This window comes from Melospiza melodia, chromosome 15, assembly GCF_035770615.1.
Source record: "Melospiza melodia melodia isolate bMelMel2 chromosome 15, bMelMel2.pri, whole genome shotgun sequence".
NCBI classification, from domain to species: Eukaryota; Metazoa; Chordata; class Aves; order Passeriformes; family Passerellidae; genus Melospiza; species Melospiza melodia.
Window position 1 is genome coordinate 8,829,289 of NC_086208.1, and position 22,330 is coordinate 8,851,618.

Sequence of the window (22,330 nt, forward strand, 5' to 3'; positions counted from 1 at the left end):
TTGCACCAGCGTGGTGGTTTTCTTGAGTGTAAGCTAATGGGAGATCAGCTCCTGAAGTAATAATGTTTCGGGAGAATGGTTTGAAGTTTGGGGCATTGGAGGAAGCTTGTGGATCCCAGCTTCCAACTGGGATTGTTTGAATCTTGTGGATCCCGGCTTCCAACTGGGATTGTTTGAATCTTGTGGATCCCGGCTTCCAACTGGAATTGTTTGAATCTTGTGGGTCCCAGCTTCCAACTGGTGACTTCAGTCATGGCTAAATAGAATGTTGATATCCAGGGAAGTCATAAAAACTAATAATGCCAAGGAGGGGTGTTTCCCCTGAAATATGTTAGTTTGTTTATTTCGTTGAAAAACTCAGATGTAATTCTTTAATTATTTAATGTAATTTCTTTCAATTTCTCTCTTCCCTGCCTGAAGCTACACAGATAATCCACCATTTTACGAGCTCCAGCATTCAATATGTTTTGAAAAAAGAAATAGTCCCATAAAAAGAAACTTGGCTAGGAGTCACTTAGCCAGTAGCTGGTATTCCATCCTTTTTGTGTGAAGGAAGGATTGGGCAAAACTCTCTACCTTCTTCCACAAAGGAGTATGATCATCCTATGTGGGCTACTTCATTTCTGGAGAAATCTTCCAAAGAGACCTGTGTTGGCATATGTTTGGCTTGTTATTGGTAAAGGGAAACAAGCTGCTTCAGCCAGAAAAATCCTGGCTGTGAGTGCCATTGCTTCCTCCAAACAAGCCAAGGTGTAGTGTTCCCTGCTAATGTACATGACAGAAGTTATCACTGTTGGGGTCTTGTCTTAATACCAAAGATTTTGAGCAAAGTATCAGATAATTCAGCTGATCCATGTTGGAGAACTGGCTAAAGTGTAAGTTTGCCTCAGCAGCCAGAGTCTCTCACAAAGGTAGATGGTGAATGTTAGTCTCAGCAGCTCCCTCCTGCTGCTGTGTCATATTTTAGGATTTTTAGCAATTTTCTCCCCAGAGACCTACTCATCACATTGTGTTCCCAAGACAACACACAGTCATGTAATTATATCCCAGAGGAGTTCTTTGTTTTCAAATACAGAGAATGTAATTTTGTTTGTTAAATACAGACTCATTCCTCAGTATTTCATGTCAGATGTTTGAGTATTGCAAGTCCACTCCAAACCAAGTGTATGTTTCAGTTCCACTCTGAGCCCTGGAGTGGAAACAATTTGCAGCTTTCCAGATGCCATGTTAGAATTGTAGTGTTCATTGCAGTCCCATCTTGATTAGCATAAGTAATGTCCTGTCCCTGTTCTCACAAAGGTTGTATTCCATGCTTTCACAGTCCTAGTATGGCCCATTTTTAAAAGACCTGACTGTTCTGCAACTCACCTACATCAGCTTCTCTCTGAGAGGTGCTGGCATGAGCACAACTAAGGCCTAGATACCTAAAAGCAGGAGATTCTGATCTCGTTGTATTCTGATTTAATCTGTACAGTGCTCACTGAAGTTTCAGTGTCTCAGAGGGAGGGAGGAAACCAATCCTGTCCCTATTTTTGCAGTTTTATGAGGAGTTGTATGCAGATGATCCCAAGAAGTATCAGTTGTACCGGATTTCCCTTTACAAGAGGATGATTGTATGTAGCTCACGTGAACCCTGTTTTCTGTTGTCTCGGTCGCTGTTTCTGAAGCACTAATGAAAAGCAGGCTGTCTCCTTTCTCCCTTTCAGAGGAAATCCCCCTGCAGAGAGCTTCACGATGCCAATTACTTCCTTCACTGCTTTTTTTGTTAGTCTTAGTGTCCTTTCTGTAATCTGTGTTTCTTTTTGATGCACAGTTTTGTTACTAATACGAGCCTTGCGCTGTGAGCAAAGCAGTTTCTTTTTGAATACTACTTATTACTGCCCTGGAGAAGAGGTACATGATGTAAAAGATGTTCAATTTGAAAAACTACTCTTTATTTTGAAACTTTGATACATTTAGATCCAGTTCAGAGAGGTAGGGGATTGATCATACAGGTGAATATGAATGCCAGCAATCTAGTCATAGATTCAATTTATTCTTATTTTAATTTTTTTCAGAGATTCAAAATATGAAGAATAACATTGGTGATAATATTTTCACACTAATTGAAGGCAGTACCATATGTGAGCTTGAAAGAATATAATTTATGAGTTTCCAGATCTTAATGAGATATGAAATCTGTTAAGGCTGTTTAGAGGAACCATAGAAAAAACTCTATTCATCATCACATAGTGGTTGCTCTGAAATCACATCCCATCTCTGATACATTGAAAACAGTCTGCTGAACTCACATGTATCTTTTTTGTTAGTTTCAGGAGAAATTGAGTTATCTGACAATAAGTATGTAGTGTTATTTGTAGGATTTCTGTTGTGAAACTGAGCAGTGCTTTGGATGTGAAGCATGGCCTCAATTCTGTTATCAGCAGGTCTGATTGCTCAAGTATATTGTATCAGCTTGTAAACTCTTTTACTACATGAATAAGGTTTGTGCCCATGCTGCACTATAATGTTTCAGTACTTCAGAAGAGGTGTAGTTTCCCAGATGATGTTTTTGATGCAGGGAGTTCACAATCCCTTATGTTTCTACCAGTGCCAAGAATAATCCTCCTGCTTAGGAGATTTTTCTTCCAAGCTGCTTTTCAACACTTAACCTGGAATGGCTTTCAGGTTGTTTGAGCTTGTGGTTTTGCTTTCTTTAGAATGACTTTCCCTTTTCTAATTACACAATTATTTTATTAATGTACTACAGCAGATATGTCACAGAACTATTCAAAGATAGGTTTCTGGGGAGTGTTCCTTTGAAGGACAAATAGAGTTTATTAAAAGAATAGGACTTATAGGTGCTAGATGTTAGGTACAGAATAAAAATGTGTAAGAAATCAGTTTCAGTGTAAGGAAATGTGATGACAGCAAGAAATGGTGTTTGGATGTTTGATTTGGTAAATTGGAGTGTAAGTTATGATCTTTCTAGGAATCTCTGTCATCCTCTGATAACATGGATAGGTCTGAATAAGGAGTGAGTCTTAAAGACAGGAATAAATGCTGCAGAAATACAGGATAGCTCTTTAACAATAAAGAAAATAATTTCTGTGAGGCATTTGGAAGAGCAGGGAGGAAGCATTAGGGAGATGGGTTTGCAGCAAAATATCTTCTGCTCTATGAACTGACCTCATTCTGAGTGTCTGCAGAATCTACCTGCCTATGAGCTTTGCCTTTCTCATGCTGCATATAACTTAATAACATTTGCAATATTTGGCTTGTGTTATAGGCAGTGTACCAGCTTGCATCCCTCGGCCAGAGGATGGCACTTCTGTTCCGCTTTCCTCACTGCCTCGTAACTCTATGACAGCACTCTTCTTGTCTCTGTCACACGCTCCAGGGCTGTCCCCATGTCTTAATCCTTCCCTTATTTGAATTCACAGGATTTAATGGAGCAGCTGGAAAAGCAGGACAAAACTGTTCGCAAGTTAAAGAAGCAGCTGAAAGTGTTTGCTAAGAAGATCGGTGAACTCGAAGGTACTTTTATATTTTGAGAGAAAGATCTTGGTTTACTTTGTGATCTGATTGTCATCCTACCCATCTGTTTTAGCACTTGTGAGGTTCTTCAGTAGCTATAGCCTTGGTTGATTGAAGAAACAGAATGAATGCTCAAGACCTCTGTGTGTTCCTTTATGAACCTTGAGAAGATGAGAAAAGGAGATTGATGTTTCTCTGAAGGCAGAAAGTATTCAAACATAAAGGAAGGTTTCCTGCAGTGTTTGTGAACTCAAAGACGGTATCTGGTTTTGCCAAGAGAAAAGCAGTACTAAATAGGAACCAGGAAAAAATTAGTTACCTAGTTTTCCTTTGGATGTGAAGGTTAGTTACTCCAACTACGTATTTTTACAATATTGGTCAGTTACTTCTCTTAACAAGATCACAGTAATGTTCATACATAATACAGAGTGGGAAAATGCTCCTGAAAATATAGTTTGGTCTGTGTTTATTGCCTAATTAACTTAGAAAGTCTGACTGGGATGGAGTTAACTTTCACCATAGCAGCCTGTGTGATGCTGTGGTTTGGATTTGAGTCCATAACAACACTGCTGGGAACACACTGGTGTTTTGGCTACTGCTGAGCAGAGCTGGACAGAGTCAAGGTTTCCTTTTTCCCCCACTCTGTCCCCTCAGTAAGCTGAGGTGGGAGGGCACAAGGGCACACAGCCAGGACAGCTGACCCAGGCTGGCCAAAGGAACATTCCATATACTGCACATCCTAATGTCAGGGACCACAGGAGGGGGTTTTGCACACAAGGTAGCTGCTGTTTGCAGCTGGCTGGACATCAATTCCCTCAGGGTGGGGTTTTATCATGAGTGATTGCCTCTGCTCTGCTTCCTGCCCCCCCCAGCCCCTTTTCCTTCTCTTACTAAAACACTTTTTTCTCAACCAATGATTTTTCTCAGTTTTGCTCTTAATATTCTCTTCCCTGTCCTACTGGAGCCAGGACTTTCCTAAGAAATGTTACAGAAATGTCTCTGGCATGTATTGGTTTCCCTGGAAAATGTAATATTTCTTTCCATTCTCTCTTGAAGTGGGCCAGATGGAGAACATATCACCTGGACAAATCATTGATGAGCCTATTCGTCCAGTTAACATTCCACGGAAGGAAAAGGACTTCCAAGGGATGCTGGAATACAAGAAGGAGGATGAACAAAAACTTGTCAAGAATCTTATTTTAGGTAAGCATCTTTCTCATTTGTGGCCTTCTCTGCTTCCATACACTCTGGAAAAATGAATGATGAGAACCCAGAATTTGCATTAGGAAATGAATAGCTTATTTTGGTTTTGACAGTTTCTAAATGTGTATTGTAATCTAATTATCTTTCCTGATGAGTATAGTACATATTAACATGCCTGCATATTTTAAGCAGGCACTTACATTTTCTTATTCTGTTCTTTTACCAAGAAAGTGGCCCTTAGTTTTGCTCTGAGTTTTCACTGGCCAAATATATGTATATATTTATACATGTATATGCTAATAACTGGGAAGGTTGTAATTACCTCATATAACATCTTGCAATGACTTGACACTTAACAAGACAATGTGTGTTTGTTTTTCCCAAGAGCTGAAACCACGTGGGGTAGCTGTGAACCTGATTCCAGGACTCCCAGCATACATTTTGTTCATGTGTGTGCGCCATGCAGATTACCTCAATGATGACCAGAAAGTGCGGTCCTTGCTGACTTCCACTATCAATGGCATCAAAAAAGTCTTAAAGGTTAGTTAGTCTGCTTAGTTTAGAAAAAAAAAAAAAAAAAGGTTAATTTAAAATTTGCTTTTGGTTTTTTGGTAGGAGAATGAGGAAAAAGGCTTTCAATGAATTGGCTCTGGGTTTGTCATGAGTGAACTGTCACTGAAGTGCCAAGAGTTGTGTTAAAAAAATAACAAATTACATTGCTGGCATTTTATCCCTATAGTAGCAGAGATGCATTGAATTAATGGGAAAAGAACTACCTTCTTTTTGTTTTGAATAGTCTCCCTCCTCTGAAGCTCAGCCCATAAAGTTTTGGATGTAGTCAGAGTTTGCAGAGTGAGTCTTTGTTTATCTTCTCCAGAGTGCTTAAATAAACAGTTTCATTTGCAGTTTTGGTTAACAGATTCCTCATTTGCTTCACCTACAGATTACACTGATGATAATATGTTATTGCCCAAAGTCTTTTCAAGAGCTGGCTGGGAGAGTTCAGCCCAGGTGTATCTTGAAGGCATTATTAAGACATGATTATGTTTTATGCTTACATGTTTTTTTATTTTTCAAATGAGAGAGATGTGTCAAAAGCCAAGCCTTTAATCAAACTAAAATTTTTGAAAAAATACTTAGTAAACAATCCTGCAGGAGCTTAGATATCCATAGGAAGTTTTTAACATTTTTAAGTAAAAGAAGTGCGCACTGGAGCTCTAGAACTACTCAGCATATATTCAATCCTGGGTTCTGTGGTGAGAAGGGTTTGTTTTGTTTCATTTTCCATTTCAGGCTGCCAAAGTTGTTGTGATGTAAGTGGCATTCATCAAAACTGAATTGTTCCCTGCTCCTCCTGCTGGCTGTGTATCATTCCAGGGTTCCCCACTGGGCTCTTCACAAGAGTCATTGGGTATTTTGGGAATACAGTCACATTCCCCTTTGGTTTCTGCCCAGAGCAATTAGGATGGGTCTGTAACACACAGAAAGATCATCCCTGTGGAGGAAATAATTCGTGAAAAATACGAAGGAAAAGAAGGAGGGTGCTAAATGGCACTTTGCCAAAACCCTTGCTTTCCTAATACATTACTGTAATACACAAAGTGTTGCAAAACATCAGAATGAGGATCTACTAGAAAGTGTATTTTAAGCATTTAATTGTGTATGTTGCATTCTATTTTATTTCTCCTGCCAGTCTTTGCTGAAGTGTGTTTGTTTTTATCCTCAGAAAAGAGGAGATGACTTTGAAACAGTGTCCTTCTGGCTGTCGAACACCTGCCGGTTTTTGCACTGTTTGAAGCAGTACAGTGGAGAAGAGGTAAGCAGTGCTCTTATCCTGGTTTCTCTTGCTCTCCAGCACTCTTGCCAGCACTGCTCTTTAACAAATCTTGTACAAAAGATCTAGTCATAGGCTACTAAAATGGCTAGAACTTTTGGAATGATGGTGACAGCAGCAGTGGAAAGCACAGGGATGCAAGATTTGAACCAGCCTCCCTTTGTTACAGGCTGGGACCAGAGTCCAGATGACATTGGGCTCCCAAAAGGGCCAGCTCAGATTAAGCAGGAGGATCTGGCAGCTACCATTATGGTTTTTAGCAATGATTCACTGCACTCCCTATAAAAAAGGCCATATTAGGCCTTTTAGCCTTTAGTAGACCAGTTGATGTTCGGAGGCTGTGATATGCCCAATTCCTCTTTTGAGCTTAACTGGGCTTTTGACCATAGCTGGCCATGTGAAAATGCCCATGCTGGAGTGGGAGGGAGTCTTGCCTGCCAGAAAGCTGGCAGAGTTGTTCCTGTGTCACAGGCCTGAAATTTTGAGTTAAGGAAGCAGATGCTGTGGGCATGACACTTGAAAAGCAAATCCCAGCATTGGCCTCAATCAAACAAAGATCCAAACTAAAATTTTGAGGGGCTGTGACTTAAGGTATTATTTGTCAGTTGCATGAAAGAAAATGCAAATACTGGGTTTATGTAATATTTCTACTGAAGCATTAATTTCTGTTATTTTATGAATGCAGGGGTTTATGAAGCATAATACACCTCGTCAGAATGAACACTGCCTCACTAATTTTGATTTAGCTGAATACAGACAAGTTCTGAGTGACTTGGCTATTCAGATCTACCAACAACTTGTCCGAGTGTTGGAAAATATTCTGCAACCAATGATTGGTAAGGCAAAGTTGAATTCCTTAAAATTCACAGCATAGTACCAAAACGAAAATTGTGATGGTGGTAGAAGGTGTATCTTGTATTTCTTCCTAAACAGTAGAGTTTCATTAGTAGTTCTTGTGGTGTTCTGTTCAGAGATGACAAGAACTCTTCTGGACAGGTTGGATTAGAGGAAAAACTAAACTGTGACTGGTTCTTCTGGCAGTGCCAGAATAAATTGGTATACCTTATGCATGCTTGGCATAAATCAGGCATTTGCAGGAAGAAGCTGGCAGGACCATCTGATCTTTGTCACCCTGTCTGTTGGGAAATAACCCATGGAAAAATTAGGCTTTATTTACATGGGAACTCTTAATTGAAATTAATATGGGAAAAATGTTTAGTTGTTGCTATTGAGAGCAGTGAGGAGTTAAATCACAAGCAGTAATAAAGCTAACATTCATAGAGAGTTTTTTTTTTTTTTCCCATTAAGAATACTTTACATTTTCTGTTCAGAAAGTGTTCCCACAGAAATTTTCATGATCCTTTCCAATCACAACATTTAAAAGAATGGAGCAGCTCTCAGTTTGCTGACTCCACTGCTCATATGACCCCAGGAGAAAAAAAGTACTTTCCTGAGCTAGATTCAGACTGTTGTTTTAAACACACGTGCTGGAATCTGTGTCAAAACCTTGTTTGCTTAGAGTTTGCCAAATGTAGTGGGACACAATTTCTGGAAATCATGGCAAACTGTGGCTAGCAGAAAGCCCAGCCTGCTCTCTCTGCTTTGCTGTCTTGCCCAATATCCTTGTGTATCAGCAGTTTTGAGCCATTGCAATAATGGTGCCAACCAAATGCAGTTTCAGGAATGCTGGAGCACGAGACCATCCAGGGTGTGTCGGGGGTGAAGCCCACGGGGCTGCGCAAGAGAACGTCCAGCATTGCTGACGAGGGCACCTACACCTTGGACTCCATCATCAGGCAGCTCAACTCCTTCCACTCGGTCATGTGCCAGCATGGCATGGACCCTGAGCTCATCAAACAGGTGGTCAAGCAGATGTTCTACATCATTGGGGCTGTAACACTCAACAACCTCCTCCTGCGCAAGGACATGTGCTCCTGGAGCAAAGGGATGCAGATAAGGTGGGCAGCTTATCAGTTCTCTTCAGTGCATTGCTGGAAAGCTTATTGAACTCTTGACATTGCTGAATATCATTGTGGTAGAGTTGCAGATATCTGGAATATCTACTTTTCCACTTGCAAGGAGGTGCAGATGGTGTTGAACTGATTTGGTGAAATTTGGCTAAAAACAGCTTAGTTGATTTTGGCCAAATCCTACCTGACATTCAAGAAGATATGGTAGAAGCAAACCAAAAACTGTTTCATTATCAAGTGAGAATCAGGGCTGTAGGTGAAATGTTGGTAATTGCTTTCTCAGCTTTTAGAGAAGAATAGCAAACATCTGCTGCTTTTTTTGTATACTGGTGGTGCAGTGCATGTCTCTTTGCTGCATCCTGAGGTAAAGCCATCTGAATCATCTCCTGCATTTCACATCACTTGTTCAATGGATTTTACTGGCATGTATCAGGAAATTAAGTCCCTCAAGTTACATCCCAAAGCTTCACTGTACTTCAACATGGGCAAAATCTCACTTGCCTTTCTTTTTGTCACATTCATGCAATTCATAGAAACAGAAACAAACGGGAAAGACTAGTGGAAATCTTTGACCATAGTTTCTAATTGTTATGAAAGTCAAAGTCCCTGCCTTAACTGGAAGAAAACAGTGTGAAGACAAAATAACAAAACACATATAAGGACAGAGAAGCAGCCCTGGGAAAGAGAGATTGCACATGATTTCCATTTATCTCTAATCAAGCATTAATGTTCTTGATGCTCTTACCTCTTTGTACAGATACAATGTGAGTCAACTGGAGGAATGGCTACGTGATAAAAATTTGATGAACAGTGGGGCTAAGGAAACCCTGGAACCCCTCATCCAGGCTGCGCAGTTGTTGCAAGTAAAAAAGAAAACAGATGAAGATGCAGAAGCCATATGTTCAATGTGCAATGCACTGACCACTGCCCAGGTGAGCAAATGCTCATTGTCTGTCCTGCTGTCTGTCCTGAGCAGCTCTCTGCTCTGTTGGTGTTTGCTATCTCTGCCAGCACCACTGTCACACATGAATTGGGGGTTTCTTACTTTGTTTTGCTAAAACAGATCAAGTTGGAGGGGTGAGAAAAGGACCAGACCCTTTTGAGTCTGATGTTTGAGATAAGTTTTGAACAAATGAGAGGAAGCTCAATAGATTGTGCAGGGTGCAGTGCTGTGCAGTCTCTGTTTTTGGAAATCTTTAGAGAAAAGTCTTCATTGAAAGACATCTCTGTTCTCCAGACAGCTCTGCCTAGGGCAGCAGGAATTGATCTTCCTGCCATCAGGGTTGGTATCCAGCCAAGCTGATGGACAATTCAAGCAGAGCTGTTGTCTGTGAGTCTGCAAACAAGAGTGTGAGGTTACTGTACCCATTAGCCTCAAAGGCTGGACCAAGTGGGTCTCAGTAAACAGACTCCTATTTGTGAAAGCTCAGATTTTGTACAGATATGTTGCACTTCTTTTTCAAACCATGCTACATTTGCATAGAGCTTGACCAGGAATAAATGGACCCAAGCATCTTTGATGCTTACTGAACAATTCTCACTAGGAAAAGGACTAATTTTCCCTATTTCTTTCACTGTTGTGTCAGCACTAGCAGTTGCATTAATAAAGCATATAATATGCATCAAAATATTATAAATTTTGATTTATAAATTCAAATTACTGCAAAATCACTTCATTTTCTGCTGAATAAGAAGTTAGAATTCAATGTGCTGTGTTTTAACTTTTTAACAAAATGTTTTGAGTTTTTAATAAAGGAAATAGTAAAAAACAGATTTTTAATAGATTTTTCACCCATTTTGTTATTTAAAGTCTTTGTTATGTAATTCTTTTCTTTGGTGATTTTAGCCCTGTTTTTAGAGAAATAGCTCACTCTCTTGAAAAACAGAGACATTGTAAGACTACAGGAGGTCATGACTACAGGGTAAAATTTAGGGTGAGAAATACATCGTGTTTTTGGGGGTGGTAAGAACACAATCAGTTACTTCTCATGTGATTTTTCCATCATTTGGTATTTTCATTACATATGTAGAAATTTTGGGTTTCTGCCTCCAAAGAGCATATGTTCTGAAGGAGGCAGTCATTTAACATAGCGTTGAGCAGGATGATGGAATTCTGCATTAATGAATAAAGCAGGAAAATAACAGATACTTGAAAATAACTTTCTTTTTTTTAAATAGCTAATTTTAAAATTATATTATTAGTAATCATAGATGCATCTGTTGATTGATCAGTAACATGAACCTGAAAGTGATTTTTCTTCTTCACAGATTGTAAAAGTCCTGAATTTGTATACTCCAGTTAATGAGTTTGAAGAGAGAGTCTTGGTGTCATTTATACGTACAATACAGGTACGTCTATCTTTTCATCAAAAACCATTTGACTATTTCCAAGAAAACCTCTGATTAGCCAAAACTGTTTGCATCCTGAAATACATTCAGGAAAATAAAAACTGTAGGTTTTGGCTATCATAGTTTAACAGCGTTGAAAAGGTGATGTCAGCCTTAGAATTTGAGCAGTGAGAAGGTCCTGCCTCCAGACTTAGATGAAAGTGTTGGTTTCCCTGTCACTGTGTATGAGGTTTTCAGGTGAGAGCTTTTTGTGCTTATTCATCTTTGTGTATGTAAGCCCGCTTGTGTGACAACTTTTCAAGCACTTAGATTTAGATATGCAGATTTACCCAGACCTGTGTCTGTATGTGAAGTTCTGTGCTTTGAAAATTGAGGTCCATATCCATACAAATTTCTTAATTTACCCCTTCTATTTTTGCATATATATTGGTGAAAGTGATAGGTTTTGAAAACCCCAAAGAGAAGCAGCTAGTAGAGCAAAACTAAAGAAACAAATGTGAGCTTTCTGATCTGTTAGAAATTGAATTACAGTATAGCAAGATGAGGGAATTTGGGAAGATAGAACTGAGATAAAGCAGTAATGAAAAGATGGTTACCAGATACTGGACAAAGTCTTCCTTTTTCAGGGAATCTAGGTTTTCCCAGATTGCACTGTAAGGGGGAGATGTGCAGAAGTGAAGCAGATCACAGTAACTACAGTTTGAAGTCCTAGTTGGTGTACAGATCAGCTTTGTAAGGTGGTTCTTACCTGTCAGCTGGCTAAATGTCATCACTTTCTTATCTCTTCAGGTGCGTCTGCGGGACAGGAAGGACTCTCCTCAGTTGCTCATGGATGCCAAACACATCTTCCCTGTTACTTTCCCCTTCAATCCATCCTCTCTGGCTTTAGAAACCATTCAGATCCCAGCCAGCTTGGGCCTGGGCTTCATATCACGTGTGTGATCCCCGGGATGTCCCGTCAGTGTTAGATGGAGAACCAGTTGCCTGATGTCTGTACCTGTTCAAACATAGTGAGCCACTAAACCCACGTTTTTCTGAACAAAAGCCTGTCTAAGCCCAGGTGTGTAGTTGAGGTAGCTGGGAACTGCACAGCAGCACCAGAGGCTGAAGGCTCATAGAAAGATGTGCATTTGTGCTCCTTGGTCACTGCATTGATGAGGACATCACTGATTTGTACGTGTCCAGAGTATGGAAATCGGGCTTGGACAAAAATTGTGTCTTCAGCTGTCTAGAGACATTTTTAGATCTTTAGTAACATATTTAAATAGTGTAAATTAAAATCCGTATGTAATCTTCTCATAGGTGGGGACCAATAGGGACAGTCACAGTCCTGGACTTGGAAGACTTGAAAGTAAGGCATTTTGTAGTAGAATACACAGTCGCGTGGGAGCCTGTTACATTGAATTTGTAAAAACGGAATGGAAAAACACAAACTGGCAATATATAAAGTTATTTCTTAAACCACTTCCTCATTTATGTCAGTTTGACATAAATTGTAGTGATAAGTCCTATAGCTCACTATATGCTCTAACTTAGGTGTTTATTTGTTAGAACTGTGGTTTACCAAGCAAACTAAATCGCTGCTGCATATTCTGTTGTTTTAAATGTATGACAGTATCATACTAAGCACTAAAAATAAGACACTTCATTTTTTTGTTGTCAACCTTATTTACAGTCTGTTGGAGTCTGTTATTTTAACTGGAATTTTGCACATTGTATCAAGTAACACCCGTAGAGGAAAATGGTAACTAAGCACAAGTAGCACACTGGAAATTACACGTTTAGTTATTTTTAAAAGTAGTTAGCTAAAAATACAGAATCTTGAAGCAAACGATCAGAAGTCAGTAATGATTTTAGTATTTATTTAGGTTATAGAGTCTGTCTAATGTTGTTCTTGGTTTGTAGACCCCAGAGATGACAATGTGTATTTTAAGTATAATCTCTTGGTTTTATGCCACTTAAAAAAAAATAATAACAACAGAGAAAATTCTTCTTTCACACTGGAATATGAGAGGAAAAACTTTAATAGAAAATTTCTGCAGTAGCCCTAGGCTCTCATTCTTAGAAAGGTTGACTAACAAGAAAGTTAAGTAGGTTTTGACTATGATGCTGTCACTTGACTATGATTCATGCTGATTTAATGGTTGGAAATCAGAGTGCGTAATGAGAAACCGAGTTATTTTGAATGTTGCACATTTTACTGGAAAGATTTCTCTGTCTCACACATCTTGGATCTGCTATATAAAACTCAGATTTCACAATGTGAGGCATATTGGAGCGTGGAGGCCTTGTGTAAGGTTCCAGTTCTGTGGTGGATGGCTCAAACATAGATGTAAAAATAAAGCCACACACGTTGCTCAGTTGCATTGTGCAATATTTTTAATGTATTATAATAATCTGCATCTTAGTGTTAACATTAATTTATTTTACAATATTGATAAATAACCTGGAGGTACACTATTAGACTGTTTGGTGCTCCTCTGTTTGCCTGCAAATTCACAGAGAAAAGATTTGCTGTTGAGCAGACTGAAACATTTCAGTTTTGTTTTACTTGAAAGGCAGACGTGCTGTTTGTATGGTTGCTCAAATTGGAAATAAAGACAACATAAACTTTTTCAGAATCATTTGAAGATGCTCCTGTCATCTTGTATTCAAATGACCCATATTACATTTGATGGATCATGCCAGTACTTCCAGGAATTTATACTGCATTGTGAAAGGGTTCTGAATGATCTTTGCTAAATGATTGAGGTTCTCCTCTGCACCAAATATCAAACACTCCTTTTTCAAAGGTTACTTGATTTCTGAGGTTCTGGCTGCTGTGAAGTGGCTGCAAATAAGGTGTAAGGTCGTTTTCAGACTGTCAGGTACTGTACTCGTGAGAATGTAATGGCAAGGCCTTCGCATCCAGTAACAGGGTTAGGAAAGAAAACACTGAGAACATGCTGACCTCCCAATTTTTTTCCTCCTATTGAAAAACAAACAATTGGCATTACAGTATGTTCATACTGTAGATCAGGAAATGTATCCACTACTTAAGCGTTAGTGTTGAAAATCTATGCCTCAATGTATTTTTGTTTATTTTTGAAGTTTGTTTACCTGTAAAAAGCCTTATTGTATCGTTTCCTTAAAAAAAAAGTAGTGTCTGGTAATTTATAGGTGTCATCCTTAAACTCAGTGGTTGGACTGGTATTACTTTTATATCACATTAAAAGTATATGCTGCTTGACATGTTTTAAAGGAAAATATTTTTGAGTTGGAATAGATGTGTAGTTGGTAATTCATCTAACATTTTACATGGCAGTATTTTACATGCACTTTTCAGAAGTAAAATTTTAGTGTGAGTGTGTAATATAACTTTCACCTTAGGACTAAAATCTCTTTAACCATGGAATATAATGCAGAATTATTTTAAAAACTTTTTTTTTCCTTTGAATCATTGTTATGCTCTTTTAATGTGGACATATCTTTTATATTTTAATTTATTATCTATGGAGATGATAGATTTTATCAGATGCTGGAAAAATACTTGTCAAGGACCCCTTAGACATATATACAGTTATTCTACAGATTTTGCACAATAATTACCTCATTCAGTTTGGTGTATTTTTATTCCAGTGATCATTTTATTCTGATGTTTAGGACACAGTCTTCTATCCAAATTTTGAAAATAGCTTCTCACACTTCAAACTGGGATGGAACATAAAAGTGCTTAAGTCAGTTAACTGAAATTAATCTATTATAGGAAAAAGTAGCATCAGCTTCATTGAAAGTGGATTGATATCCAGCAACATTTGTTCCCAACTTGGAAACACCAGCAATTGCAATTTGAAGGTCTATATGTAATTTGTGATTTAAACTGAACACATTTCAAATACCATACTAAAACTATGAGTAAACACTTGGATTTTTTAAGATGCTGATACTTCATGCGATGAGAAAAAGCCTTTAAACATAGGTTTTCACTTGATGCCACTACAGTACATAGATAAAAAACAAAACATTGTCAGAATTACCTGAGCTCTGATCTGTTGTAGTGTCTGATGTGGTACTTAGTAAATGTATGCATCATAAAAACTGTAGCCTAATAGCTATCACTGGAAAATGTCCAAATAAAAGTACAACTGTACAGTTTGTTTCAGGGTGTTTTTGGTTGGTTGGTGGCTCATGAGCTGTGTGCTGGCATAGACCCCAGATGGTCACAGGGTTCCCTCTGCCTCCATGGCAGGCTCGGTGTTGACTGCCAAGGGAGTTGGTTAAAATCTGAGGATGTGTAAATACACACCCAGATAGCAGCAGTGTGCCATAAACTGCTGTGCTCATGGGAGAATGCTTTGTTCAACATAACCCAGTTCTGGTTAGGGTGTTTTGTCGTCTAATATTAACTGTTCCTGAAATAAAATGTGAGTAACTGCACTAACACATTCCCTTGTGTGCTATGGAAGCTCCTCGTGTCAGGTGGGGAGGGGTGGTGGGTCTTGGCATGTATCCACCTGCTCAAACACTGCACTGTGGTTATCCAAGTCTTCTTCCTCATAAAGGACATTCAACTGTAGCACCTGCCAGTGCTTTAAACCTACTAAATCCACTCAGTGTTGTTAATTTTTATGTTATTCTGAGCTTGTCATAGAAATTCCTTTACAGCGCTTTGTAGCCAGTGATTAATGTTTGTGTTGGTTTTCTCCGCTGGGTCAGGGCTGCTCCGCGGGGCCCCTCTGGCAGCCGCTGTGTCCATCCCTCGGGTCCCTAAAGGTGTGTCCGGGGCGTGCCAGGACGGTGAGCGGGAGAACGGACGGAGCCGGGATCCTGCTGCCCGTGCGGGCTGCCGGGCTCGGCGGGCAGGGCCGGGGCCGGGCGGGGAGCGCCGAGCGGGGCAGGGCCGCTCCCCACGCCCCGGGGCGGGGGCCGGGCCGGGCCGCGGCACCTGCGGGACCGGACAGCCGCGGCTGTGCCCCGATGGCGCTGGCCGAGCTCTACACGCAGGTGAGCGGGGCTGGGGAGCGGCCCAGGGCACGGGGCTGTGAGGGCTCCGCCGGAGCCGGGCTGGGAAGGGCCCAGGGCAGGGGGCCGTGCGGGCTCCGGCGGAGCGGGGCCGGGGCTGGGAAGGGCCCAGGGAAAGGGGCCCGCAAGGGACCGTGCGGACTCCGCGGGAGCGGGGCTGGGGCTGGGAAAGGGCCCAGGGAAAGGGGCTGAGGCTGGGGATGGGCTCAGGGCGAGGGGCCGTGCGGGCTCTGCCGGAGCGGGAATGGGCAAGGGCCGAGGGCAAGGGGCCGAGCCGGAGCGCTTGGTGCCCGCGGGCGGTGGGCACAGCGCGGAGCCGCCCGTGCGGGACACCGCAGCACGGGGGAGACGCTTCTTTTTGAGAGAAACACTCCTTTAGTGAAAATCTCGGCCTCAGGCTGCCGGTCTCGCTGTTCCAGCCAGCGATTAGGCGGCGTGAAGGTTTAACTGCCCTTCGCTGGGCGCTCAGGCTTGGAGCGCCGCTCATTCTGTTGGGCAAATATTGAATGTGCGCGGCAGAGCTTGGCCCTAAAGCAAAGATTCTTCCTCCTTATTGCGCCCGCTGAAACTTTTGCACAACTTTTCCCTCTTCTCCTGTAGTCACCGGAGTGTTGTGACGTATGGTTTGTTTGCTTAGCTTTAAATAACAAACCAGCAGGGGTATGTTGGTGATTTAGTGAGCTTGTCCCTTATCTGCTGCTGCCATGGAGCTGCAGGGCTGGTGGGTCCCGCTGCCGCTGCCGCGCTCGGAGCCGCTGGGAGAAGGAGCGCGGTTCTTTTCCCCAGGAATGCTGGACAGGTGAAGGGGGGAAGGAGTGCGGGTGTAACCTGACACGGAAATGAGCAAACTCCCGTCTGTTTACCTGCGAGGCAGGGTTTGGAGACAGCCAGCTCTCTAGGCTGGGTGCATTTGCCAATGGAGGCTCCTGCGACTCCAGGGGCCTTTCCTGAAGAATCAGTGCTTTTATCACATTCTCCTCCCTCCCTTTCTCGTCCTTGACCTAGTGCAGTTCATTTTCTTGCATGGGAAAACACTGTGTGCCCCTGAGGCTGTTTGGTGGTGATATTCTAACTCCCAAAGAATAACAGCAAACAAAGAATTCAATTTAACAATCATTATCTGTAAGCCAGGAGAAGATCAGCATAGTGTGGGAATGATACAATTAACAATTTATAGTTGGATAAACATAGAAAACTCAAATGTAAAGCTGATTTAGCCATGTCTTTCATGTGGCTATTAAATAGATACTTGAGGAGCTGGGCCTTTGTCCCCTTGGTCAGATAGCTGAAAACATTGCCATTACAGTTGTTCGGGGTTGTTTAGAAAATGTCTTTGTGAATTTGGATATTGTGTGAAAAATGCCATCACGCTGAAAGCATCAGCCAGGAGGTGCCATGGAAGCAGCTGAGGTTTCCATGGTTGTTCATCCCCTCATGAGCACCAGGGTGGTGTGTGGCTCACTAGAAAGGTCAATGTCTGTCCTTAGAGATAGTGAAACCTCAGCTGAGCCGCACAGGGTAACTCACAGGACATTCTTGTGCAAGTCCCTCCTACCCTAAATTGTTTGGTGGTGATCCTTGATGGTTAGAATTAAAGCAGCTACAGCTGCGCAGTGCAGCTTGCAGGGACCTCTGCAGGCACCCACCATGGTTCAGGGGGGTTCTTGGGGCAGAGACACTCATGTTCTGGGGATCTGCTGGAGCTTCCAAGGCTCCTTCCAAACTGGAGGAGAAAAAAGTAGTTTGTGGCAAAACCAACAGTTGCAGCACCAAAAGGAAAGGGAATACAAGTCCCCAAGGGATCTGTGGGTCTGCTCACACTCCATGAAATGCTGACTTAATGTTAATTTTTCAGGTAAGCAGCTGCAGCAGTTCTCACAGGTTTATTTAAACAGCGTGTTTCAACTGACCATGAATATAGCTTGGGTGAGGGAATTCAGGGAAGGGTTCTGGCTATCAAAACAGAAGGATGCTGGAAGGGTATATATTATAGTTTCTTGTGTTAGTAGGGACAACAATGTCATTTTGTCAAACCCTGTCAGGATGAGAAGGACGCACTCCACATCACTAAAGTAATTCCCTACTCCTGAGGTTTCCAGCTGTGTTATATCTTTTAAGGAATGTTGTTTCCCATAGCTTCTCAGGCAGAGCATTTAAAGAAGTTGCTTTTGCTTCTGCATTTAACTTCAGCACAGGAGAACTAAGTGGTTCAAACAGCATAACTTACATTCAAATATTTTTTTCAAATATCTATGCTTCAGTGGATTACAGATACCTTGCTGAGATGGAGCTAAAGTATGCCAGTTGATTGCTTGTAAAGAAAGAAACAAGCCAGTAGTCTTTGAAGTTTGTCCTAGAGCAGGGAAAGATGTTTGGAGGTTGCACTTCAGTCCTATTAAAAGAAAGTGAACTGTGCAGTCTTTCTTAGGTATGACAATGTGCCTCTGGCAGAATGCATTCTGAGTTCAGTGTCCTGTACTTGAATTCAGGGAAGTGATTGTCCATAGCTGATTGTCTGAATTCTGGTAATGAGATGCTTGCTCTGGTACTTGCTTATTTGAACCCTCCTAGAAACAGGGTCTCCCCTTTAAGTGTGTTTTATTCTTTGTTCATTTTTAGAGGATTTGAAGAGCCTGGCAACAGTCTGGCCCTCGCTCACCTTCCTGCATGCTCTGTTCTGCAGACTCTGCTCTGAACAGGAGCAGAATATGCATGTCTGAAATTAATGAGTCTGCTTTCTTTTTGTATTCTTTCATGAAAAATAACAAATCCACAAAAAATATATCCTGCTGTACAGAGCAGGATATTTTGAGGATCCAGAAGTCCTGGAATGGGGTTGCACTTGATGATTGAAAGGTATTTTTTGATGCTAGCCTGGCATTGTGGTAATAGCTAAGCTAACTATTGTCTTGTTTTTCTGTTACAGTACAATAGGGTTTGGATCCCTGATAATGAAGAAGTTTGGCAGTCTGCAGAAATAACAAAAAACTACAAAGCTGGAGACATTTTTCTCCATGTGCAATTAGAAGATGGAACTGTAAGGAGAAAAGTCTAACTTATTGTGGGATTTGCTGAGATATGTTTGTGCAGAAACATAGCACTCACCATCCTGGAATCTAAATAACACATACACATTTCCCTTTTTCATCATATTGAAATTGGTACAGCACACACCTGCTGCCCAAAATCTGAGGAGTGCAATTCCACTGCCTGTATACATGAGCATGGAGAGCATACCTCAGAGGCTGCATTGGAGACAAGCCCTGAAACTCGTCCTAAACTGAAGTGAACATCAGAAAGTGCAGGACAGGCATAGTTCACTCTCACAGAGCCAGCTTTTTGCGCTTTTGGCTGGTTTGTGTAAGATTGTTAATGATAGTATCCAAGTTCTTTACAGATTTAATGCTTTGAAAGCATTTCTGTATTTCTGCATTCCTGTTCCATAATGATAAATATTAAAGGATTTGTTGAAGGAAACAGAACTGAGTTTTAAACTTTCTGTAAAGAAAACTGAGGTGTTGCAAGTAACGACAGTTACAGAGCTGACATGAGTTCTGACCAGGTCTTTACTTTCATTCATTTGCAGCTGATCTGTTATTCTCATCTGTACTTGAAATATGCCTGTTTTTAGAGAGTTAAACATGTCAAATTTTTACAGATTTCAATACAAAATATTATAAATAAAGAGAATGAGGCTTTCTTTTTCATAAGCAACAAACACCTCCAGTTCTCCCTAGCTGAGTGGGATATATGGAACAATGAAATAGAAGATCAGACAGGGCTGCATCCACTCTATAACTTCATGTAAAGGTAGAAGATTTGTATTTATGCAAACATAATGCATTTTATGACATTTCAAGTATTTTTTTTGACAGGAGCTGAGTTACCCTGTTGATCCAGCTGCTTTGCCACCACTACGAAATCCTGACATACTTGTTGGTGAAAATGATCTCACTGCACTCAGTTACCTGCACGAACCTGCTGTTCTACACAACCTTAAAATTCGTTTTGTGGAATCTAAACTTATCTACACATATAGTGGTAAGCTATGTGAAATGAAGAGTTTTTAAAAAATCTTTTTTAGAAAGTATTAATCTTGATTCAGTTTGCAACATGATGTGTGTAATGCTTTCCTGAAGTGTATTTTAACTCGTGTTAACTGGTTTTATGTGTGAGTATAGACTTCTTTATTCATCAGCACATTCTACCCAGAAAATATTGCTACTTTGTATTATTTCAACTACCAAAACCAGGCATTTCATATAAGTAACCTGTGTTTTATTTTTGTTTTGTACGCTTGGTTGCAGGGATAATTCTGGTTGCAATAAACCCTTATAAGCAGCTGCCAATATATGGAGATGCCATTATCCATGCTTACAGTGGACAAAACATGGGGGACATGGATCCACACATATTTGCTGTGGCAGAAGAAGCATACAAGCAAATGGCAAGGTTCAGTATGTTATTTAATGTCCATAAATAACTCTTGAAGTCTAGTGGCAGTGTTAATTGTCATTTAATTTTACTGTGTGTGTGCCACTGGCTATTAGGAATACCTTTGAATATAGCTTAATTAGAGGAGAAGGAATTCCTTAACCAGCTGAGGAATTTCTAGAATCAAATCTATTTTCATTCTTGATGAGGGGTAAAGCTTAGTGAATAGCAATAACATCAACCTAGAGGTTACAGCTGAGGAGGAGAAAGAGAAGAATAGATACAAGATGGAACTGGTGTATGAGACTTGGGCTCAGCTGTGATTTCAAACGTTGCTTCATGTGTGTAATTCCTACTTTTGTACATGCCCTTTAGACATGTCTGACATAAACTATCTGATTATTTGGTTTCAGAAATAACAAAAATCAGTCCATTATAGTCAGTGGAGAATCAGGAGCTGGAAAGACTGTGTCTGCAAGGTACACCATGAGATACTTTGCCACTGTGAGTAAGTCAAGCAGCAATGCTGATGTGGAGGATAAAGTATTGGCATCCAATCCAATAACCGAGGTAAGTTTGGGGGAATGTCTGTGAAGTCTGTACTCATCAAGGGAAGAATTCTGAGACCTTCTGGGAAATTTTGTTTGAAATATTCAGGGATGCTTCATCTGTCCAAACTGGGTACTTAAATTTGAATTTCAGCCTCTGATTGTTACTGATGGAAAGAGGTGGTCAGCCTCAGGAACACCTGGTCCTGTCTGATTTACCAGTGGCCCTTTGGAGGTGCTAGTTTGCCTAATTAGATGATGATGTAGCAATATTGAACAAATTAATTGGTTTTATTACTTGGACCCTTATCCTAGAAAAGTATACTTTGTCTAATTTTCAGTTTATGTAGCATTTTAGTATTTGACTTGAGGCTTGTCTTCAATTTTAGGCCTCAAAATAAGTAACACAGTTCAGTGCTTGAACAGAGATTGATCCCTGAGCACCTTTGATTTTAGAAACTTGTGGTTGACTCAAGTTTTGACAAAGTTATTCTTATGAGAGATGTGAGTAAAGCAAATTGTAAAAGTTTATAATTTTTGTAGGCTGTAGGCAATGCAAAAACCACACGGAATGATAACAGCAGTCGATTTGGGAAATACACTGAAATCAGTTTTGATCAGAGTTACCAAATCATTGGAGCTAACATGAGAACATACCTGCTTGAGAAATCCAGAGTTGTATTTCAGGTGGGTAAAATAGTCAATGTCAATATATTGACTATATATTTATCAATATATCAATATATATCAATATTTATATATATATAAATATATCAATATGTATCAATCTCCTGATGCACTATACCAGTTCTATATTGAAAATACTATGTGAAGTTCTGAAGTGTATCCAATCAGCATTTGATTTATTTTTAACAGAAGCTAATATTATATATGATTAATTACTTTATTCCATGTTCTTCCTTATGTAAAGTGAAGAATGCTTCTCAGAGACAATTCCCTGAAAAATGCAAGAAATATTTGAGAAATCTGTAACTTGTGGTTAAAACAGTAACAGAGACCAATAGTGTCTGGAAAGGAACAGCATATATAGGGCAGAGAGAGTCTGAGTGAAAAAATGGCTGAAAATTTATAAGGCCAAGGCTTATTTCATGTGACTCACTTCAGTGTCATGGCTTATGATAATATACTAAAGAAGGTATTTAATTTTATAAAAATGTTTTTTACAAAGGTTTCTTTTTTAGTAGCATTGTAACTTTTATGTACACTGAAAAATACCTCTGTATATCTTCTGTCCTGAAGGATGGTTTGAAAATGGAGAATTTTTTGAGTTCCCACAGTGTTTCAGCTGACACTCCTACACATCTTTTTGTTACAGCATTTGGCAGTTCTCATTAGTAGATGGTTGTTCAAACTGAAGAAATTATTAACATCCTTGGGGAAAGAACTATGCATATTGGCAGTGGAAATAAAGTATACTTGAATGTATCACTTTCAAAGCTCTTGCTAAGATGGGC

At 40.3% G+C, this 22,330-nt stretch overlaps 2 protein-coding genes across 9 annotated transcripts in view; both read left to right on the forward strand.

The window, feature by feature from the left end:
* The window catches only part of MYO5A (myosin VA), a 100,851-nt gene extending 85,850 nt beyond the window's left edge, over positions 1–15,001 (forward strand). For 4 of the 8 annotated variants that reach the window (XM_063169665.1, XM_063169666.1, XM_063169670.1 and 1 more), the window contains 10 exons: positions 1,539–1,613; positions 3,423–3,516; positions 4,573–4,719; positions 5,105–5,259; positions 6,446–6,535; positions 7,239–7,389; positions 8,229–8,511; positions 9,281–9,455; positions 10,792–10,872; positions 11,662–15,001. In XM_063169665.1, the coding sequence (XP_063025735.1) occupies positions 1,539–1,613; positions 3,423–3,516; positions 4,573–4,719; positions 5,105–5,259; positions 6,446–6,535; positions 7,239–7,389; positions 8,229–8,511; positions 9,281–9,455; positions 10,792–10,872; positions 11,662–11,814 (1,404 nt within the window). In that variant the 3' untranslated portion in view covers positions 11,815–15,001. The remainder of the gene's footprint in view (positions 1–1,538; positions 1,614–3,422; positions 3,517–4,572; positions 4,720–5,104; positions 5,260–6,445; positions 6,536–7,238; positions 7,390–8,228; positions 8,512–9,280; positions 9,456–10,791; positions 10,873–11,661) is intronic. The other 4 variants (XM_063169667.1, XM_063169672.1, XM_063169668.1 and 1 more) reach the window with 1 other exon arrangement.
* A 794-nt stretch (positions 15,002–15,795) lies between these two features.
* MYO5C (myosin VC) overlaps positions 15,796–22,330 on the forward strand; it is a 33,902-nt gene continuing 27,367 nt past the window's right edge. The window contains exons 1-6 of the mRNA XM_063169674.1: positions 15,796–15,855; positions 18,800–18,910; positions 19,749–19,914; positions 20,181–20,325; positions 20,721–20,877; positions 21,399–21,542. Coding sequence (XP_063025744.1) covers positions 15,829–15,855; positions 18,800–18,910; positions 19,749–19,914; positions 20,181–20,325; positions 20,721–20,877; positions 21,399–21,542 — 750 coding nt within the window. The 5' untranslated portion in view covers positions 15,796–15,828. The remainder of the gene's footprint in view (positions 15,856–18,799; positions 18,911–19,748; positions 19,915–20,180; positions 20,326–20,720; positions 20,878–21,398; positions 21,543–22,330) is intronic.